This window comes from Xenopus tropicalis, chromosome 5 (assembly GCF_000004195.4).
Source record: "Xenopus tropicalis strain Nigerian chromosome 5, UCB_Xtro_10.0, whole genome shotgun sequence".
In the NCBI taxonomy this organism is placed as follows: Eukaryota; Metazoa; Chordata; class Amphibia; order Anura; family Pipidae; genus Xenopus; species Xenopus tropicalis.
In genome coordinates, this window is record NC_030681.2 from 80,101,366 (window position 1) to 80,124,898 (window position 23,533).

Below are 23,533 nucleotides of genomic sequence, written 5' to 3' on the forward strand. Positions count from 1 at the left end.
TCCCTCGTTCATTCATAAATGTTTTCCGTGGCAGCCTCGGTCGAAGTGGTGATTGGCTGCGCCCAGCTCTTGCCAGCCCCTTCAGGATCAGTGCTGAAATTAGCAGCAAGAAGGCATGTAATTGACAGAGTCACGTGTGCTGGAGGGGCCAGCGAGCAGAGAGCCGAGAGAAGGGAGCAACACAAGAGGGAGAGCACGCTAGACCATGCGAGCTAAATTTGGGATCGCTTCAAATCAGGATGCCACATTGATGCTACAGATCACCCCCAGCAAAAAGGAAACTTTTCATCTTTCGTCTCTAGAGCAGGAGGCATCATGGCCGAAGGTGCATTAGACGTATTCATTCCTGCTGTTTTCTGGGCTTTTTCCTTTCCCTCCGCGGATCGGCCGGTAGAGGGGCACTAGATTAGGAGGAGGGGGCACCTTCCAGCTGCTAGCAGATCACGCTTACCCTCGTATCGTGGTCGAGAAAGCAAGCACTGCTGTATTTTTTTTTTGGAGGCTTTTGTTTGAATTATCGGCTATGATCGTTTTTGCATGTATAAGTCATCCTAGGGTTTTTGTTTTCTCCACCTGTAAGGTTCGCGTTTGTTTTTCCAATTAAAGTCCACACTTGCAAGGGATGTGCACTCTGAAAACAATGTGTGATCCAGTGCATGGGCAATAACAAGTTGTGCAATAATCCTCATACCTCGCTTCACCTCCCTCCCTGCGCCGCCCTACACCAGGGCCGTTCTCTTTTTGAAAGTGCTTTATTCTCCTTCCCCTAGTATAGAATGGCTGGAGCACCGAACTGGCTAGCTGCGTTGCAAGCACATGGGTTTATAAATAAACACGCGGCGAGCAGAGATTAAAGGGTTTTTTTAAATGCCCAGTGTCCCAGTGGTGGGTTGCGCACAAGAACTAGAAGATGAATGCAAGTGTTAATGTGTTATAGTGTGCCATATTCTTTATGTTTGCTATGCTTTCGGAACTGATGCTTATTGTTTTCTCCTCTATTCTCTCCCAGGAGGGGCTGCCAGAGGTACAAGAGAAGAGCAGGGGAAGCTGCCAGAACAAGAAGAGGAGGAGGAGGAGGACCCCCAGGTCCTGCGTGGCTCAGGCCATTGCAAGTGGTTCAATGTACGGATGGGCTTCGGTTTCATATCTATGACTAGCCGGGAGGGAAGTCCCTTGGAAAACCCTGTCGATGTTTTTGTTCACCAAGTAAGTCTCTTACCCCCTCCTTACTCTCACCACCCACAAGGAGAGGGGAAAGCCACCCGCTTTGGAGTTTCTCCCCATTTCCTGGTGCAGCAGGAATGTGTGTGCTTAATAGACACTTGCTCTTTCTATGAACTCCACACTTTCATTGCATGCAGACACTGCCTTTACCTTTTTTATGGGCAATCGTTAACTCTGCGCTCCTGTCATTCATTGTATCTGCAGGACTGTTTGCTCTGCCTTCAATGGGTTAATCAGTGCGCCCATTTGTTTTTAAAGGAATCTCTTTTGAGTTCAAGTGAAACAGCCAATGAAGAGCACAGTCTGTGACTCCACCCTTTATCTGCTCTAAAGGGCTTGTTAGTTATCTAATTAAGACCATTAGATGTAAAATATGTTCTTATCATTCTAGCCATAATTGTCATCTGATTGCAGCTGGGTTCAGTGCTCAAGGTTGTTTCAGTGTTCTTTTTTAAAAGGTCTTAGGTAAGGTCCAATTGTAGCTCATTTTGCTTGCCTTAAGCAGTAAGAAAGTAAATAGCCACATTTGTTTAGGGCTGTGCGTTTTTCCTCTGTCTAGATTGGGAGCAGCAGGAAATCTGGTGTCAGCTGCTCTGTCTCTTTAAGGACATTGAAGTCAAGAAAGCATGTGGCCAGAGGCAGTTTATGTTTATGCTTTAACTAAGGAGTTGGCTGTTCTCCTCCTGCACTTTCTCCTGTGTGAAATCAAAGCTGCACTCCACAGTTTGCTCCATAAAAAAACTAAACAAAACCTAGGTTGCCATTTTCACTGATTAGATCTGCATATAGATATAATTGTTTGTGTAAAATGTCATGGTATTAAGTGTAATACCAAAAAAGCAAAAGCGTGCACATGTGATAATCCATTCTCAAATTGTGTCAAGAACAAGTACCTATAAGTGTAATGCCATGCGTTACAGCAGTCACCTGCAACTGTGCCTTTTTAACTGTTGCTAAGTCCAAGATCCCCCTACAACAATCAAATATTGTGATTTCTGAACAGCTGCAGTGACACAGCTTCTAGATTTTAGTTTTGCAATGTGATCTTCGTGTTGTTGACTATTGTTGAAGTGTATTTGGTATTTATTGCAACATTTAGATTTTTCAGTTACTGTTTACCTGAAATTAAACTAAAGCTACTTATAAAAATTCTACAGTGTAATCACAGTTGCTTGTACAACATTGAAAATGAATATGGCTTTTTGTAAGTTAAGCTATTATTGGAACATTAGTAATTATGACCCTGTGCATTAGTTCCCACTGTCATTTTTCAGATTTGCATTTGCAAAACTGATGATGCTGTGATTCTAGATAAAGCAACCCTGAAATTTGTTGTTCTGTCTTTCTATACCTTGAGCACTAATTGTGGGATCTGACAAGGGGAAGCAATCTTTATTGTACACTTTACTTCCTGTTGTGCCATAGACAATAGAATAAGGGCTGTTTGTTGCAAGCAAAGAACAGGGAGCTGAAGTGACAGTGGAACATCCTTGATACGATTTTTTTTTTTTTATCATTGAACCTCTCTTCACCTACATTTTAAATTATGCATTTTACTTCCCATTAAGGAAGAGCTTGTTTTTTGAAAGGCAAACTCTTATTTATACTGCTGCTTTGCCAGGCTTATTTAGATGGTTCAAAATGTCTTTCCATGCTATGTGTTGTAGAGGAGTGTCTTTTTGTGCTCAACCTTGACAACAACCCAGTTTAACACATAACAGTTTAACATATAACAGTTTAACATATATATATATATATATATATATATATATATATATATATATATATATATATATATATATATATATATATATATATGTTAAACTGTATATATATAAATAATTTTTTTTTTTTTTTTCTTTCATTTCATTTTTCCTTTCACCTTGTGTGTTGCTTTGATTGGGGCCACGGTTCAAACTCAAAGAAACAAAGCTTTGGTGACATGGATCCTGATGGGTCACATGGGGACATCTCCCTCCTATTTGCTGTGTAGCATTTCCTCAGGCCCGCTCTCGGTGCTTTGTCTAGTACAGAAAATAATAGGTGTAACGCGTGAAACCAAATGAATGCTTGGATTAATTTTATGGAAAGAGCATGCTGCATTTGTTTTTCCATCCTTGTTTTTTGTGATTTGAATCATATGGTCATATTTTTAATCTCTTCTTAATATTTAGTTACCTAAATTTTTGTCAGATCTGATTGCAATAAGTCTCATGGCTCCTTTATTCATCTGAACCTCTTAAGTCGTTAAATTTTTTTTACGATCTCATAAATTTAGTTTTATAGATGAATAAACTAAAAATGAAAGGAACTTCCTCTCTATGTAATTGTATCTATTTCTTTTATACCTTTTCTCACAAATATTTATATATAAATATTTTTCATCATACTGCTGTAATAAATACAGTAAATAATGACCAAATAATGTTAACTACTTGAAGTAATATAAGTCACAAGTTCTTTTGTACTTTTCCTCCTTGACTTTCATGGTACCTCAAGACCTTCATATCTTTTTCTGTTACTGTTTTAATTATTTCTGCATGAGGGTTCAGATAAAAAAAAAAAAGTACAGTTTATTATGTTTGTTGGTTTATGGCTAAGCTTTATAATATAATGGAAGAGAGGTCATTAGCAAAAACTGTAAAAAAAATTTTAAGACCACTGTAGGATAATGCAGCTACACCATTTTCTAAATGTCAAATTAAGTAGTCCTGTACAAATATATATACTCTCTCTCTCTCTCGCATTTTACAGAATCTATTATTGGGAAAACAATATTTTAGCATTAACTGTGTAAAAATACCAGAATTCTGCATGTAAAAAGACACAGCTTATTTTCAAGATGTTTTGCAGTATCAAGTTCTAATTTCTTTAACTAATTTACTAGCATAGCCCTGAATATTTTATCTTTTACAGTCAGATTAATCTTGTGTATCTTGTGCATCCAGTATATTTATAGAAAGCAACTTTTGTTGTGAACCTACTACATGCTGCTCTAATAAATGCACAAAATTACTTAGTGATACTGTCATGTACTTTTTTATTTCTAAATTACACTGTTTACATAGCAAATAACTTACCATTTAAAATGTTATTCTTGAACCAATAAATGTATTTTTTAAAAGTTGTAATATTGGTGTGTAGGCAGCCATCGCAGTGAGCTTTTAGAAGGAGCCAGCGCTACACATTAGAACTGCTTCCAGATAACTTATTGTTTCTCCATGTAAATGGAGGAGTCCAAAGCTGGACTTGGATTTTTTACTGTTGAGTGCTATTCTGATATCTACCCCTTTTAGGAATACAAGTGTCAGGGAGCTGTTATCACCCCCTCTCCCTTTCCTCCACAGCAACCGATCAAAAGAACACTGGGAAGGTAGCAAGATATCACTCCAACTTTCAACGGATCAGTAAAGGGTGACTGACGTTTATCAGAGCACAAGTCACATGCCTGTGGTACCCTAGGAATATGACTAGCCCCATGTGAAATTTCAAAACAAAATATAAAAAACATCTGGTTGTCCTGCTTTCATTGCAGGATTCTGCAGGAGAATCTCTATTAACTGATGCATTTTGGAAAGAAAAAAAAACATGTTTTCCCATGACAGTATTCTTTTAAGATAAATGGTCAGTATTTGATTTACTTCTTTCATAAAAAGGTTTAAAGGAACAGTAACACCAAAAAATTCAAGTGTGTAAAAGAAATTCCAATATAATGTACTGCTGCCCTGCACTGGTACAACTAGTGTGTTTTCCTCAGAAACACTACTATGGTTTATATAAAGAATGCAGCTGTGTAGCCATGGGGGCAGCCATTCAAAGGAGAAAAGGCACAGGCACATTGCAGATAACAGATAAAACACTATTGTATTCTACAGAGCTTATCCGTTATCTGCTTTGTAACCTGTGCCTTTTCTCCTTTTTTCCAGCCTGAATGGCTGCCCCCGGGGCTACACAGCAGCTTATTATATATAAACTATAGTAGAGTTACTGTAGCAAACACACAACTTTTACCAGTGCAGGGCAACAGTACATTATATTTCATTTACTTTAAAACTCTTGAATTTTTTGGTGTTACTGTTCCTTTAAGTATGCCGTAATCTGTACAAACCTGTTGACAGATGTTGGACATTTTAGTAGAACTGTAGATACTGGTTTTAGGGATAGCTACTAGGGGGGAGATTTCTTAACGCACGAACGCTCCAAATGCGTTTTTTTTGTAATCGTGTTTTTTGCGACAATTTCGTACCTAGTGCGACTTTTTCGTCGCTTTCACAACTCTTTCGTACTTTGCGACAAAATTTTCGCGACAAAATCGTATTGTCGCGATGAGTACGAAAGTTTCGGATTCCTTTAAGCTTCGGTATCGTGACTTTCCTTGGGCCAGGTTGGAGCTGCAGAGTGCCATTGAGTCCTATGGGAGACTTTCCTTGGGCCGGGTTGGAGCTGCAGAGTGCCATTGAGCCCTATGGGAGACTTTCCTTGGGCCAGGTTGGAGCTGCAGAGTGCCATTGAGCCCTATGGGAGACTTTCCTTGGGCCAGGTTGGAGCTGCAGAGTGCCATTGATTCCTATGGGAGGCTTCCAAAATCATGCACAGAAGGATCAAAGTCGGAAAGGTTTTCCTGCATCTTACGATTGTTCGGTATGAAAAGTTCGTGACTACTGTGCATATGCCTGTCGTTTAGTCGTTGCAAAATGAAGCAGGAAGGAGGAAGACCTCCGCTACAGGTACCCCGGACTGGTGCTGTTTTCTCATAACAGGGGCACCAGCCCGGGGTACAAGGTAAGCGATTAAAGTCACTTGGGGGTGCCTAACATTTTGGCACCCCCAAGTGACTTAGCCTTTCCTTGTCCTTTAAGCTCAATACAAAGCTGTTGGCATATCTGAGTGGGCGTAAGGTGATTTGGTTGGGGATTGAACTATTGAGTGACTAGTCATTTAATTACAGGTATGCAATCCCTTTTCTGGAAACCCAGTATCCTGAAAGCTCCAAATTTTGGGAAGGCCATCTTAGACCCCCAAATGTAATGTGCGATCACATGTAAAGAAGTACTTTGGCATTTACTTTTTTGTTGATAGTGTACCTTTTAAGTTGGCTTTGGGGACTATTTTGTCTTATTGATTTTGCTAAAATAAGTATAAAATAATGATGATTTACATACAGATTGCAACTGGTATTTCAACTTGTTAGTTTAAAGTAATGTATTAATTCATTTTATAATTAGTGTGGTAAATTGTAAAAATGTTTTAATGAAACCAGTAAGCAAAATTTAATTTAAGAACATGCCAAAGATATATGTGAAAAAATCACAGAAGCTAGAACAAATTGGCTGCTAAATGTTCCACCGTTTTGATAAAAATACATAAATACATGCTCCTTCCATCTAGCAAGTGAATAATTATATATAGCTGCAATGGTGCTCAATGGCTCCTATATTAAAAATGGGTACTTACATCTATATATGCCGTTGCTTAACATAAGTTTAATAAGCTTGAATGAATTCCAAAACTTTCGTACTCGTTGCGACAAATACAATTTTGTCATACAAGGTACAAAAAAGTTGCGGATATTCACAAAAAAATTGCAGAAAATATGCACAGTTCTAAAACTTAGAAAAAATACCAATTTTTCCCATTCGGATCCAAACTTACTTTGATAAATGTGCCCCTTAAAGTGTTAATTTTATATTGACTTTGAAGTGTACCATAAAAACGGTTCTGGGATTTCTCTTGTGCTAACCGTTGAAGATAGTATTCATTTATATTTGTATACAATATTACAAAATGCATAGATAATATAGTTACAGATCCTGTATGTGTTTGCTGTGTGTTAGGTTACATCACCAATGGCTTTTTGTTTTTTGTAAAAAAAATTTCAAATTGGGTCGTTACTTACTGGGAGGCAATAATACAACAGCCCAAGAACCCATAATAAACTAAGAGCAGTTAACTTTGATCAGTATTGCACAGTTGGGTTGGAATACCTTAGATTTTTAACTCCACTAAGGCAAGATATGGTGTGAAGAGGTGAACATTTTGTAATGGATGGCTTCATATATTGATGCTGTATAAATAGGTACAGTAAAGAATGTGAAAATAAGTCCAGTTTCTGTGGGTTACTGCACTAGTGTGAACTTGCGCCTATATTTGTAGATAAACCTTAGTGTTGTGTGAATACCTTTTTCGTAAACACCAATTACATGTATATATAGTAATAATATACCTAAATATGTGCTGATTGGTTGCTTTGAAGATTTAAACCATATAATGTGAATAAATAAGGTGTGAAGTCAATTATAATGAACTGTGAGTGCTTTTAATTGATCAGAAAATATATAATATAATTAAATACTGATTTCCCCCTTGTTGCCCTTCTGTTCAGTTTACAATGCAAATGGTCTTTGTGGTTTAAAGTGACACAAAGGGGTATATTTATCATGCTGTGTAAAAAGTGGAGTGAAGCATTACCGGTGATGTTGCCCAGGGCAACCAATCAGCGATTAGATTTCATCAGTTGGAAAACGAAAGCAAAGAATCTGATTGGGTGCTATGAGCAACACAGCATGATCAATATACCCCAAAGTGTTTTTCCTTGTCTCTCTAAATTTTATTAATCTTTTAAGTCATTAGTTAGTAACCCATGGCAACCAATCAGCTGTATGTTTTTCAAATAGCTGACCAGTAAAATGCTTTCAGCTTCTTGGTTGCTATGGGGTTACTAGATAGGTAGAAAACTTTAGACCATTTGTTACATTATGCCCTTGCCTCCACATATAATAAAATACCCTACATTTGCCTAGGTTTTGTAAGCCATAGCAAACAAGAAGATGTTTGCTTTTAAACAGGTAACTAGGTGCTGATTTGTTATTATAGGTTATGGGACTTTAGGGGCAGATTTATGAAAATGTGAGGTTAGAGCTCACCACAGAAAAATGTATTCCTATGAGATTTTTAGAAGCATATTTATCAATATGTAAAAGTTAAAGTTCCCCATTTGATAAATGCCCTTCTAAAAATCCCATGGAAATGAACAGAATGTGGGCGATATTTTTCTGCGGTGAGCTCTAATTTCACATTTTGGTAAAGCTGCCCCTTAGTGTAATTTAAATTGTGTGTAAATGTTAAACACAAATGGGGTTGAGAGATATGTGATAGAATTCTGAACAAGTGACCTGCAAATGATGACATTTACTGTATGTTTCTTCACCTGGGCAAACATGGTGCCTTTTATTACATAACCCCATTAATGTCTTAATAAGTTTGGTATACCCAACCGAAACTCTGAAGTTTCTTTGAATTCAGAGTTTATAAAAATGTCCGGTGTATATTATTTCTTGGGAGAAGTTTATGCTAATGGATACTGCACCCTATTAATATATATGTTTGTGCATTGTTCTGACCACACTGGCTTGTTGATGCAGTCCTCTCCCGATGGCGTGCATTGGTCTCCATTATGATCAATCCATGGCTCGACGGTCAAACAGTTGGATGAACATGATATGGTCCAGCACGTAGGTGGCCATATTGAGCAAAGATCTGATTTTATGGTGAAGGTTTATGACCACATGAATACTTGTAGCACTATGGTCTGCTTTGCATGAATTAATATCACTCAAACATGAGGTTCATTACAGATTATGATCATTTAGTGCTTCTTTTTAGGTTGATAGTAATGATCATTGGCATGCAGGAGTTTTGTTCAACAAGTAAATGCCTCTTTGCCAAAGCCCTTTTGGGCTTCCACAATATCCTATGTATGTAAATATCAACTGCTACAGTGCATGTCCTGTGCCTTTCTTTGCATAGTAATAATCTTATTGCCAGCCAATGCAATTAATATTATGCAAATAAATGAGGAAAAAATAGAGTGCTTTAGTTGAAGCTTATACTTGGTTGGTTAATACCCTTGATTTATAATAAAATATGAAGGACAAGATCAGTCAGGTCACAGGTCTTCTGTCCTGTTGACTATTTCACCTGCCATTTTTTTTTTGTTTTAAAGTTGTCTGCAGGTAGAATGTATTTATAAAGCAGATTAAATGTTGTAATTTCTACAGATGATTACATAATTTTTATGTTTTAGTGTTAGTACAAAATGTATAAAAAAAAAATTGTAAAAAGAATTGCATGGCTGTTGATAATGCATATGCAGGTATAGGACCCGTTATCCAGAATGCTCGGGACCAAGGGTATTCTGGATAAGGGGTCTTTCCGTAATTTGGATCTCCATACCTTAAGTCTACAAAAAATCAATAAAACCTTAATTAAACCCAATAAGATTGTTTTGCATCCAATAAGGATTAATTATATTTTAGCTGGGATCAAGTACAAGGTACCTTTTCATTACTACAGAGAAAAAGGAAATCGGTTAAAATTCAGAATTATTTGATTAAAATGGAGTCTATGGGAGACGGGCTTTTCCGCAATTCAGAGCTTTCTGGATAATTGGTTTCTGGATAAGGGATCCCATACCTGTACATTTATCAGCATTAAAACTTGTATTGACTGTGGGGATATGATGATGGCCAAAATTATGTTCCTTAAAATAGCATATTAAAGCAGTACTCCTCAAAGTATTAATTCCCATTCCGATATAATAAAATGGTTATCTCAATGGTTGTATCAATTTATTTATCTGCAAGGAGTGAATGTAAAATGTGTTTCTGTTTTAGGTTCTTTTGTATTTTTTTCTTTTACATTCACACTGAAAAATCTTAATTTACTGCAGTTTATAATGTTTACCTTGGTTACCAGACAAAATAAACGATACAGAATAAACCTCTAACTATTAATCAGCTTTCAGACAGTCTCCTTTTTAAATGTGTTCTGTTAAATTAGGCTTATAATCTTTGTTTCCTCTACCATTATTGCACATTACTAATTAAGTATATTAATAGATATCTTTTGATATTAAGTTGATAAACTGCATTATTGGCTTGATAAACTATATTCCATCAAAAATCTATGCCTTGTTTTGGACAGGTGGGTAGAGCAGGCAGTCTAGCTACAGTGCAGAAAGAGTTAATGTTCCTCCCCCCTCTCCATTGAAGAATTTTGAATGAGAGGAATTTGCACCCTTTGGCTCAGGTTGCAGAAACTCTTGATCAAACCAGGGTAGTGGGGGCCATAGTTCTTCCCAGAATACTGTTGTATTGGGTGTTTTTAAAAACACCCAGGGTTCCACGTAGCGCTTATAACAAACACAATAGGGCTTTAGAACTTTATCATGCACACATGAACATGCCACAACATAACTGCCAGAGGAAACTACTTTACTATATCTGTGTATTAATTTGTTTATAACACATATTACATATCTCTAAATAGAATACAATATTGCTTTTAAGGCACCTTAGCATATCTCATCTCAGATAAGAAAGGAAACACACTGTGATATGCCTTGGTAACAAACATTTTCTTTAAAGTGTTAAGATGATAGAAGGTGATTCTGGGAGTTGTAGTTCATCATTTGTTAATTCCTGCTGTTCTGCAACAGCTGAACAGCTTTATTTTTATCATTGTGCTGAAGTGTTTAGTAGGGTTTCTTTTTAATTCTTCATGTTAATGTAAATTATCCTTTAACATTTTCCTATATTGTTTTAATATTGTGTGGTATATATGTACATCTATTAATGTACGATTGTTGGTATTTTTGTTGAGTTGGGGATGGGTTGCATCTGCATTTATTTACAGAGCAATGTAAACATTTTAATTTACATCTTAGACAAGCTCTACCCCTATATCCCTAATGTACACAGCAGTGATTCAAAACCTAGGGACTACATTAGTCATTTCATTCTCCTCTTTGGCTTCTGAAGCCAATGTATAAACCTGGGGAAAGTGGGGTTAAAGATTACCATTAAAAAAAGGGGCAGAAATAATGATGACTTTAGCCTGACCTTTTAAAGCTGTTAATACCTATGAAATAGACCTAGGTTCTAGAATGCAGTTTTTACATTTGCAGAATGCAGTTTTTACATTTGATGCTCATCTAGTAACAAGTAAGGTTAATTGGAGGGAGTATAATGTATGTGTCACCCATGAGTGGTCCTGTGCAGACAGTACCAAGTTTTTCCTACCAAATGTTTTTCCTTAGAGAAAAGAGGAAAACAGTTCTTTCTGTTTCGCTGTTCTGATCATGTGATTTCCTTTTAGTGAGTCACATATGGGGTTGAAGGTGAATCATAGAATGATTCAGGCAACAAAAATGTCTTTTGCTGTTAAAATACCTTTTCTGGAACATAATACCATTCATCTTTTAAAAATTCACGGGTATTCTTTACAGCCCTACTTCAGTTTTCAAGACCTACTGTAGTGTTTTTTTTCCTTCTCAGTGCCTCTCTCTAATTGTATTTTTAGTATGCATCTGTATCTGTTTATTATGGTAGCCGTCGATTTGGTGTGTGTGCCTGCATGTATGATCGTTTATTCTAATTTTAAAAACAGATGCACTTATGTCTGTATATTTAGAAAAGATGTGTATTCATTTTGTCAGACTAACTGTTTTTCATAGAAAAATTTCAAGGTATATATATCCTCACTCCTCAATACTGTTTTATACTGAGAATTTGGATAACAAACAATTCTGAATCCTGGGTTTGTAACCAAATACAGAGGTGTGTGACTTTTTAAATATAATATATATAAATGTATATATAAATGCACATATATGTGATGCATACACAAACATACACTTGCAAATTCAAGCAAGACTGAATTTATTTGCCTATCCTTTTCACTCTTTGTACTAAAAGCAAACATTTAGTAGTTATGGATAAGACGACACTGGTGTAAATGAGCTATCATTGCTGTCATCTAAAATGGTTTGTTCCTGTTTAATTCCATGTCATTCTAGCTCTCTGTTTTTTTGAGGGTAGTGAACGTTACCATATTTTCTCAGAACTCGCATGGCAACTACAGTGGGGGAGGGGTCCCACCCACCAAGCTCCTGATGGGGGCTGGGATTCTTGCTAGAGAACTGTGGTGATAAACACTTACAATTTTTAAAGAGCACTAACATATCATGCAATTTCTAAGATGTAATGCCATATTGTACAGGATGGCATGCATATCTTGGCAAAGATTATAAGCTGTGGGAAGCCTGAACCAAAATAAAATAAAAAATCATAGATTAATACATTCAAGATTTATTTTGGCATGATTTAAGATAAGATTCAGCTATGCCAGTTTACAAGAAAACGTCATGTTATACTCTTGTTCATGTAAAAACATGTAATTGTGTTTATAATAATTTATTTTATAATTTTGAGTGTGTAACAGGTTAAAATGTTGTACCTCCATCCAATAGTCTTATACTTTTAAAAGGAATGATTAATAAGCAAATAAAAGGATAAGCTTAAATTCTGCTTTCCTCTTTGTAATAATGTAATGCTTTCCAACTGGTTTTGGATTTTTCTTCCCCCTATTTCATGTTAATAAAATAATGGAGAATTCATGTTAATTTAGAACACTTTATTCTGGTGTGTTGTTTCCCAGTGTTAATCTGATAACATAAATTTTCTAAACAAAACTGGGTCATTTGTATTTTATAGTCTGTATTATTCAAATATGGGTTCATTCAGTCTGTATTATTTAAATATTTGTTTGTTTTATTTATCACTTTCATGGTCAATTGCTGGTGTCTAATGGCAACTATAAGTTCAGTTTCTAAATTTGATACTGTTCTTATGCCAAGAGGCTTTTTTTTGTAAAAGAATAAACCAAATATCTTATTCAAAATACATGGAACTTTCCTTTGTGGCTTCTGTTTCCTATTTAATAGCTTAATGCTGTTGCAGCCTTCAAGGTTGAAAGCAATTTGTATGGAATATATAGAAAAAGGCATGTAGAATTATGATCCTTAATTGCAAATGATGCTGCTCAAGGAATTTACAGGTTAGGCTTTGGTCAAATAGTTATTTGCATTGATAACATATGATTCTCTGGCAGACTTATTTGCCACCACAAAATGAAATGCAAATAAGCGTCTGTGTTCACCAGTGTTCTGTAACATCAGCATTGAGCAGGCAGATTTAACACCCATTTTGTCAGTGTCCAGTGTTAAATTTTAGAGGGGGCAATTTCTCTTGTGAAATCTTGCCTATAATATTAACTGATGGCATTCAGTGGTGTCCACATATAGTTACCCTTTTAAAAAAGGTTTGTTTGCAGGGTTACTTTGGGAGATGTTTCGCCAGACTATTTTGTTTTCTAATTTATAACAGAGTGCTATTTCTTGAGCCAAACATAATTATGCATTTCACCTAGTTCTGTCTTTGTTTTGTTTTAAATCCTGAAACAGTAGTAAGTCTTTTAATATTGCTTTTGTGGAGTTTTCCTTATAGTGGAGTGTGGACTTTTTAGCACTTGTCAATGAGACTATAAGGGCATTTTAAATGATGCACTTTGTGAAACCTAATGATGAAGTAACATAAAGCTAATATAACATAAAATAAAGTGTTTGACACATTGACCAAAAAAAAAAAATATTCTGCTATATCATGACATTATGAGGTTTTTACTTTTTGTTTGTGTTAGAACAAGAACTTTGTTTTATGTTCATGTAATGCTTTTAAAAACAAAATATTTTTCATATTATCATTGTGTAGATAATATCACACAGATATAGATATAATACACACTAAGATAAGGTTTGCCAGGAACAAACAAATCTCTTCTTGTACTGTATATCATGATAGAATACCTAGAGGAAATCAGTGCAGAAGTTCTGCTATCACCCCAAAGTTTATTTATTTTATTTTTTGTGTTCATAATTTTAGTGCTGGACAATATTCTGTTAGCGGTGGTCAAAACACATACAGTTGCCTGTCACTGCTTTCCATGGCAAATCAGATCACTCTGGCCCTATCTCAGGGATAGTGCATAGTCGGTGCAAGGCTTTCTTAGGCTTTAAATTAGCTGTTCATGTGCCCAATATGGGTGCAAGGAATACCTGTGATTAGGGAGAATATGGCAGAGCAATCTGCATTTTTGAAACCGGTACAACAATTAAGGAAAAAAGGTAGGATCACTGGGTGGTACCATTGTACAAATTGAAACACCCCAGTATTAAACTTTTTACTTGTTCATTAATTATAGAAAAGGAGCCATAAATCGGTGCCATTATACAGATGTTAAACTCTAGGGCACATACTCTGGTAAGTATTAATCTCCAGGAAAATGTAAAGGTAAAGCTTCTAAAGCTAATGAATGACAGTACATAAGGGACTTCTGGCAGAGATGGGATTTTTCATTGCTACATTCATTTTGCCATTCTAAAGGTGGTGTTTATTTGTTTTAGATTAAAGAGTTTAAAGTAGTATGAGCAGTGTTTGTGTTGATAAAATACAGAAAGCCTCTTAAACATATGCGAAAAAAAATATATTGTCTTCAGATCAAGTAGTGAAATGCTTATGTAAAAATTCAGAGCTTTCTGGATAACGGTTTTCCAGATAACGGATCTCATACCTGTATATTTACATACATAAAAAAAATGTCAAAAATTGACTTCTCTGCTATGCATAAAAGCAGATCTCTCTAATTATGTTTGTGTGTGTGTGTGTGTATATATATATATATATCTATAAAAGCTCTGAATTACGGAAAGTCCATTGTAAAAATGAAACAACACCTTATACTTGATCCCAGCTGATATAATCATTTATTGGAGGCAAAACAATCCTGTTGAGTTTATTTAATGTTTAAATTATTTTTTAGTAGATCTAAGGTATGGCAATCCAAATTACAGAATGATTCCTTATTCAGAAAACCACAGGTCCCGAGCATTCAGGATAACCAATTCCATACCTGTAAATAAAGTCTGAAATTGGTAATATGCTTTAAATCCAAAAACTTTGCAATATGAATGGTTCTGTTATTACATATTTTATAATATATTTTTCTAACTAGAACAAGATCTAGGGGTTGATTTACTAATCCACGAATTCGAATCCGAATGGGAAAAATTCGGATTGGAAACGAACATTTTGCGGCTTTTTTGTATTATTTGCGATTTTTACGTCGCCGTTATGACTTTTTCGTAGCCGTTACGACTTGCTCGAAAAGTCGCGACTTTTTCGTAGCAGTTACGATTTGCTCGTATATTGTCGCCTTTTTCGTATTGAGCAAGCGTAAACGGCGGGCAAAACTTTTTCAGACTGATTTTGCATGATTTTGGAGCCTCCCATAGGACTCAATGGCACTCTGTAGCTCCAACCTGGCCCAAGGAAAGTCACGATACTGAAGCTTGAATGAATCCGAAACTTTCGTACTCGGCGCGACGGATACGAAAAAGTTGCGACAATTCGCGCAAGTCGTAACGCTACGAAAAAGTTGCGACAATTTACGAAAAAATCGCAAAGTACCGATCATTATGAAAAAAACACATTCGGACGCTTTTCGGATGTTCATGGATTAGTAAATGTGCCCCCTAGTCTACTTTCTTGCAAAACCGTCAGAGGCCATACTATCAACTCACCAGAGTAGGAACTCTGGGGAAATAAGTAGGTGTGTGCTTGCAACAGACAAGTTCCTGCACTGTGCTGTATAGACTTGCCTACTTCTTTCTCTTTCCACTCTGGTTTGTAGACCATAGGCCACTAGCAAAGTGAATGGATCTTGTGCTTGATATGGCATAAAGAACAAGATCATTTATACAAAAGAAAAATTAATGTATGTTACATAGTGCTTTTTTTTGAGGCATGCTATCATCAGCAGGGCATTGTGTTTCAGGCTTCATCTTTTACGCGGCAATAGTGAATGATTTGCTTTTAAATAAAAGTATACATATGTTAGTATCCATTTCACTGAATTACAGAGCTTTATGCAAGAACCGTTTTTAACCTCAAACCAATCAAGATCTTGTCTGTCTTGATTCTATTGGTTCTATATAAAATGCATGAATTCTTCTGCCTTGCGGACATTGCTTATCCGTTTTTTTTTTTAATTTTCTCTTTACCATGGCACCTAGCATATTGATTATTTAACTAAATGGTACCTGTGTTTGTGAATCTTTATTTAAATATATTACTGCAGAATATGATCAATCTGTGCCTATCCAATTTAGCTCGGCAAGGATAATGTTTCCTTTCCAAAATCTATTTTCCAGTGCATTTTTTTGTATATGTACCTGTTTAGGTACCTGTCCTGGCATGTTATATTAGTTTCACAAGGGGTTGAAAGGCACTCTAGTGTTCTGTTAGCAATCTTGACTGAGTACAACTGCAGTAGCATGCATGAGGGGTTGCTGCATGAGAACAAACCCTTTCTTCTGTCCCAAGTTTGCCTAGCTTTAAAAAAAAAAAAAAAAAATGTTTTACATTCACAATTTTTTTAAGCACCGTATATACTCGAGTATAAGCCGAGGTACCTAATTTTACCTAAGAAAACTGGAAAAACTTATTGACTCAAGTATAAGCCTAGGGTGGGAAATGCAGCCGCTACTGCTAAGTTTCAATAATCAAATTATTTAATAAGAGGACACTCACAAGTGTCCTTTTATTTTTTTCTGCATTATTGACAGGGCTGCCTACAGCTAGTTTATGTTTTAGAGTCATCAATGATTATGTTCCCCAATGAAACTGAAGATGCGTTCAGATTTGTTTTGTTTTCTCTTGGACAGAGGTTGATCTTAGTAAAGTGTCTTTTCCACCTTCAACTGTTATATTATTATCTATATGTAACAATATTGTGCTATATATATCAAGAAGGTAGGAGTTTATGTGTATTACATAGCTACTTTTATGGGGTTAAATAGGGGCAATGAGTGAGCCTCCATAAAACAACAATAAATCAAAATGTTTGCCACAAGATTCTTTTATACACCTTCATCCCACTACCATTTGGAATTAGCAAAATATTTGTGCAGATGGGGACCTCTCAGGCTCCACGTGCCTGGTGCTATTGCAAACCATATACTAATAATTATAGAGGAAGAGGGCACTGCAGCTCCAAGGGCCTCAGGTGTCAATGTGGCCCATCAAGCCAAAATTAACAAAGAAGTTGAATAAACAAGTAAAACCTATAAACTTCTGGAAGTTTTGGGGTGCTAAAATTAATTTGCTGTGGGAAAGCGTGAAATCAAATTATACCACTGAATGTACCCCCTGTTTTTTGTCCCTGCTACAGCTACATTTCTACATAATTGCTGCTTGAGTCAACTGCAGTCTAAACATTAATAAAAATGTTTTTATACAATTAATCCTATATCTTCAATAAAGTGTAAGAGCTACCTTGTGGTTTAATACCTTACAATAATACCATATGCAAGGGGAATGCCAGCTGCACATGTTCTGGCACAGAAATAATGCATAGCTCATGGACACTAGGGCTCTGCATGCTATACTAACTACTCGCACCCCCCCCCCCCGTGGACGTCTGTTCTGCCCTGGCGGGCGTGCACTCGCTCGCACCCCACCCCCCTCCCCTGCACTCGCTTGCACCGCACCCCCCTGCCCGTTCATACTGCGCAAAATAAAAATAAAAGAATAAAAGCAATATCACCATGGTTGGACGCATCCTTGTTGAAGCGAAGCATGCCTTTGACGCCGAGTATATACGGTATTGATGCCTGCATTATTCCAACTTGAAGTTTTTTGGCCAAATGGCTTCATATCTTTAAATGTAAACCTTTCCACCTAACCAGAATTAACACATGCATGTAAATTAAGGTGATGAGTTGGAAAAGAAGCATCCACATAAATGAAAATATAAATTACCAACCCTATTTCACAAGCCACTGCCATCAGCAGTTTCAGATCCAAGTTTTTGTTCTCTTTGATCATAATTAATTTATATCATCTTGATATCAAAAACAAACAAACAAAAAAAAAAACAGTGGTTGTCTTTTATCTGCAATTGCTAGTTCTTTAGTCACTTATAGTGCCCTCCATTTATATATTGCTTATTATTGCTTATTGCTTATGTTTATTTCACCCTAAATTAAATAATAAATCATTAATCAGTTTATTGAGGAGTACCTAAAGTACCCACAACCCATAAAAACATTTGTGGAGGTAAAGGGGCCCCTTCCTCTAGTCAATTTGTGGTTACCACTTAACACAATGGATGCATTTGGCTTAATGCATACAGATATCTAGCAAATATTAAAAAATATAATATAACGAACATATAAAGAGCATTCAATTAGGGTTGTGAGAAACCATCAACTCTTTTATTTATTTAAATGTTAATGAATTTGTTTCAGGTAGCACAGTTTTATTTGCTGCTATAAGTAGCACCTGTACTCAGCCTGTACTCAGTGCTCAAACTTTCCTTGTCAGATAATATATATATTTTGTCATTGCATCTTATAATGACAGTTTCAAACATAAGTTTCAGCTTCGTCTTTCCTGTTAATAACAAATTTATCAAAGTGTGAAATTAGAGCTCACTGCAGTAAAATTCCTCTACTCATCTTTATCACCTTTTGACAAAAAGAAAAAAATGCTATACAAATAGGGTAGAATATTACTGTAGTGAGTTCTAATTTATTTTACTCAACTTGCACTAATTACAGATTGTCTTCGCTGTTCTAAGTCAGGCTACAACTGGGCTCATAGGCAGGACTATATAATTTTTATATTTTGATTTTTTTATGTATTATTATGTATTATTTTTTCATAATTTTGATATATCTGCACATGTGCTCCATATGTATGTAACAGTCTATTGGTTGTGCACTTGTGGTCATTTTTCTAATGGAGCTACATGTAGGGGTTTGTGAATTGGCCAACAGGTGGGTGCTCCAGGCGCTATTATATAGCACTATTGATTCATTCAGAGGGTTTGGTAGCTTGTGAGCATAAAATGGTTTATGGCATGGTTTACATCTGCCCTTCTTTGTTAAAGGAACAGTAACATCAAAAAATTAAAGTGTTTTAAAGTAATTAAAATATGATGTGCTGTTGCTCTGCAAAAAACTGGTGTTTTTGCTACAGAAAAGCTACTATATAAATAAGCTGCTGTGTAGCCATGCGGGCAGCCATTCAAGCTGGAAAAAAAGGAGAAAAGGCACAGGTTACATAGCAGATAACTAGTAGATAAGCCCCATATAATGGGGGTTTATCTGTTATCTGCTAAGTAACCTGTGCCTTTTCTCCTTTGAATGGCTGCCCTCATGGCTACACTGCAGCTTACTTATATAAACTATAGTAGTCTTTCTGAGGCAAACACACCAGTTGTAGCAATGCAGGGCAACAGTACATTATATTGTAATTACTTTTATACACTTTCATTTTTTGGTGTTACTGTTCCTTTAATAGACTGCTACGTCATACCCTGCACCCGCATCCCTACAAGGGACACAAACTTTGCTTCCTTTCCATTATGAATATACATTGGGCGTACTGCAAGCGGTGTGAGTTATAGTTACACCTCACCTTACTGACTTAATTTGTGAAGTAGTATTATCTCTTGTCATACAGATTGCTATGCATCGGTGCAGGACACTTGAATCTGTCACTGCGTGCCAGCTGACCAGCCCTATAGTATTTCAATCTTGCTTCACACTCGATGTGCCTATATGTCTAATGGATGCAATGTCTTAGACGAGTGCACCCTACAATCCCACACAATTGCTAAGCAGCGATTGTCTTGTGTAACTTCTTGACTTGGTACATCTGGGATTGGGCACTGCTAGAGCAAGTGACGCAATTCGCTCAAAACGATGATTGAGAGACCTCACACTGTTACAGTGTTTCAGACGCACATGACTCTGTTCCTCAGGAGCTTACATAGGTGATTCAATACTGTTCTTCCTGACTTGCTTTGGTGAGTCCTGCTATTGTTGCTCTGTTTGTCCCTGATATGACTTATGAAACTTATTCCCTATACCAGTGTTTTTCAACCTTTTTTGGGCAAAGGCACACTTGTTTCATGAAAAAAATCACGAGGCACACCACCATTAGAAAATGTTAAAAAATTTAACTCTGTGCCCAGCAGCAGTGCCCCCCTAGTACATTGGTGCCAAGAGCAGTGCCCCCCTAGTACACTGGTGCCCAGCAGCAGTGCCCCCCTAGTACATTGGTGCCAAGAGCAGTGCCCCCCTAGTACATTGGTGCCCAGCAGCAGTGCCCCCCTAGTACATTGGTGCCAAGAGCAGTGCCCCCCTAGTACATTGGTGCCCAGCAGCAGTGCCCCCCAGTACATTGGTGCCAAGAGCCAGCCCCCCTAGAACATTGGTGCCCAGCAGCAGTGCCCCCATAATTCAGTGTGCCCCGTGGCCCCCCCTAATACATTGGTGCCCAGCAGCATTTTACTCTTCGGCGGCTTCAGCAGCATCTTCCCCTCACGCGCGCCGCCTCTGCACTTCTGCCTACACGTGACCGCACACAGGCCCTTTTATAACGGTGCGCCCCGTGCGTACTGACGTCACCCGTACACACGGGGCGCAACCAATGACAGGGCCCGGATTTTTTTTTTAAAGTAAAAATTGCGGCCCTGCCTACGGCACACCAGGCAACATCTCGCGGCACACTAGTGTGCCGCGGAACAGCGGTTGAAAAACGCTGCCCTATACTTTAATGTTTAAATGCTTCTCGCAACATTTTGTAATTTGATACGTGTTGAAACCCAATAATCACTTACATGTAATTGTAACACTATAGTTTCACCTATTTTCACTCCATTTTATTATTTCTTTGCCTCTCTTTGCTCCATCTTCTCCATGCTGTTTGTTTACAGTGGTTACCATGGTCACCTTTTGGCGTCATTTTCTGTGGGACGGTTCTTAAAGTGTGTGTTGGTATTAAGTCTTTTGGTTTTTCCCTGCAGAAGAGTACTGTTTGTACTCGAAACATTGGGAGTTTTTTCAATAAACTTTTTTTTCTTTAGCACCAAGTCCCTGATTATATATATATATATATATATATATATATATATATATATATATATATCAATCCAAATGGTGTCCGCACTCCAAGGCTCAATATTCTGCGGGGTGCTAGCCAAAATTATGTCTGTATAGAAAATAATCATCTGTGGCCAGCACACCCTTCAATGTTTCATCAAAAAAATTTTAATTGTAGATATATTGTTAAAACCAACATGTTGGTTTTAACAATAGATCTACAATTAAAATTTTTTTGATGAAACATTGAAGGGTGTGCAGGCCACAGATGATTATTTTCTATATATATATATATATATATATATATAATATAATTTTTTGTCCCTGATGAAAGCTCCATTTAGAAGCTGAAACGTCGGACTGAATAAAAGTTTCACACTTATTTTATGAGACTGTGACTTCTTCATGAAAAACCTGTGAGTGCTGTCATTCCAATCCTGTGTATCTACGCTTTCTGCATGAGGTTTCGTACAATATTATCGGTACGTGTATGGCCAGCTTAATGGTTCGGCTGGCACAACATTGACCACCACTACCTACAGGAAGACAACTGACAGGAACACATTATTGCACCACTCATCTGTAGTAATATGTGTGGCGACTATATATACATACCTGCAAGTGTATGATATTAATATAATTTAATTGTATGAATATACATAGTACACAAGATATCTGTATAGATTTAAACAGTGAGTCAGTCAGATGTTAATTAAGGAGTTGCTTCAGTTGGGAATGCTTTGAAGTACCTTTGTGATGGTTACCTTGGGATTTATTAAAGGTGGGTGATCAACACCAAGATATCCCAGGAAGCTGTCTGGAGGTCCTTTTGCATCTCAAAGTGGAACTATTTGTATAGTTGTTTATGGTGAGACAGCATCCTTATGGGAACTAACTGACTGACTAACACAATAAGATTATGATACCTGATTATCTTGTCAGCCAATCCGAACACATCCCTACTTTGGTCAGTGAGTGAGTTTCTAACAGTATAACTTGTAATGCTCTTATACTCAAGAGTTTTTGATAGACACATAGATTGATAGAAACATAGACACACACACAAAGATTATATGTTCGGTTAGGAAGAATTGCTTTGTCTCTGGGCTGGATAATCAAAATAATTCCGCTTCATCTCTGGAAAAGAACGGTGGTTGTTTCCTTTTACCTGGTTGTGGTAAATATTGGAATCTCCGGTACAGGTATTTGTAATAATATACTATATCTACACTATACAACATCATCTTGCCACCCACCACACCTGTTAGAGTATCCCGTATTCCCAGATGGTACATATGGTTAGGAGTAACTCGGATCCACTCCTATTAGACCAACAACTTGATGATCTGACACATAGCTTTTTACAACGCGGCTATAAGCTTTAAGATTTTCTAACATGCAAAGATAAAGCTCTGTTACTCACACAAAATGATACTTAACGCATCAAGGACAGATCACAATTCCAACCACAGAAAGATAGATTGACTTTCCTCACCACGTATACCCCTGATAAAAAAACGTTTGTTAATTCAATTCTTTACCATTGGTCCATTCTTGAAAAGGACCGCACTCTTCCCCCAGTTTTTAGGACCCCTCCACGCATCGCGTACAGAAGTGGCAACAGTCTACGTGATTTGATTGTAAAAACTGATCCTAGTCATTGTTACCAGTTCAGTACCCCTAACACTTGGCTCCCCTCGACTAGACTTGGCTGCTATGAATGTCCTAAGTATACTACCTGCATCTTCGTAATAACTGGACCAGTCTTCAATCATCTACACACGGGCCGTACCATACAAATCAAACATAGACTTACATGTACCTCAAAATTTATCATCTATTTAATTAAATACCCCTGTGGTTTGCTGTATATTGGTAAAACTATCACCACTTTCAGGGACCGAATGGCCAACCATAGGTCAGCCATCCGGTCTGCAGTCTCGACAGGAAAAGCGGATACCCCAGTTGCGGCACATTTTTTGTCCCATAATCACACACTCGCTAGGTTACGCATGCGATTATTGATTTTGTCCCCCCAGTTCCTCGAGGTGGCGATCATGAGAGATTACTTCTTTAAATTGAACTCAAATGCATAGACTGAACACGATTAGCCCCCATTGACTAAACAAACTGGTTTCCTACTCCTCATTCTATTTAAAATATGTTTCTCCGCACATCATTTATTTTGTAATATGAGTGGCAATATGCCACTATGTTGTTTTCCCCATCCACATATTGTTGCAAATGTAACTTTTACCATATAATTCTTTCTTGACAGCTGCCTTAACTCAGCCTCATATTGAAGATAGAGACCGATACATTAGTTTTTGATACTTTCTTTATTTTTGTGTATGTTTATGTGACGCTTATGTTGCAATTTTCTGCTCACTAAACTTTGCTTTCACTCCACCTTCCTTTTCAATCAGCTGTTTCTATACCTACGGGACCCTCAGCTGTAGTTAT

The 23,533-nt window shown here is 37.0% G+C and overlaps 1 protein-coding gene across 1 annotated transcript in view; it reads left to right on the top strand.

Moving 5' to 3' along the window:
* Positions 1-150: 150 nt before the first annotated feature.
* Positions 151-23,533, top strand: part of lin28b (lin-28 homolog B) — a gene marked incomplete at both ends in the record, with an annotated part of 58,771 nt that continues 35,388 nt past the window's right edge. Inside the window, 2 exon segments of the mRNA NM_001142018.1 lie at positions 151-325; positions 1,010-1,206. Coding sequence (NP_001135490.1) covers positions 316-325; positions 1,010-1,206 — 207 coding nt within the window.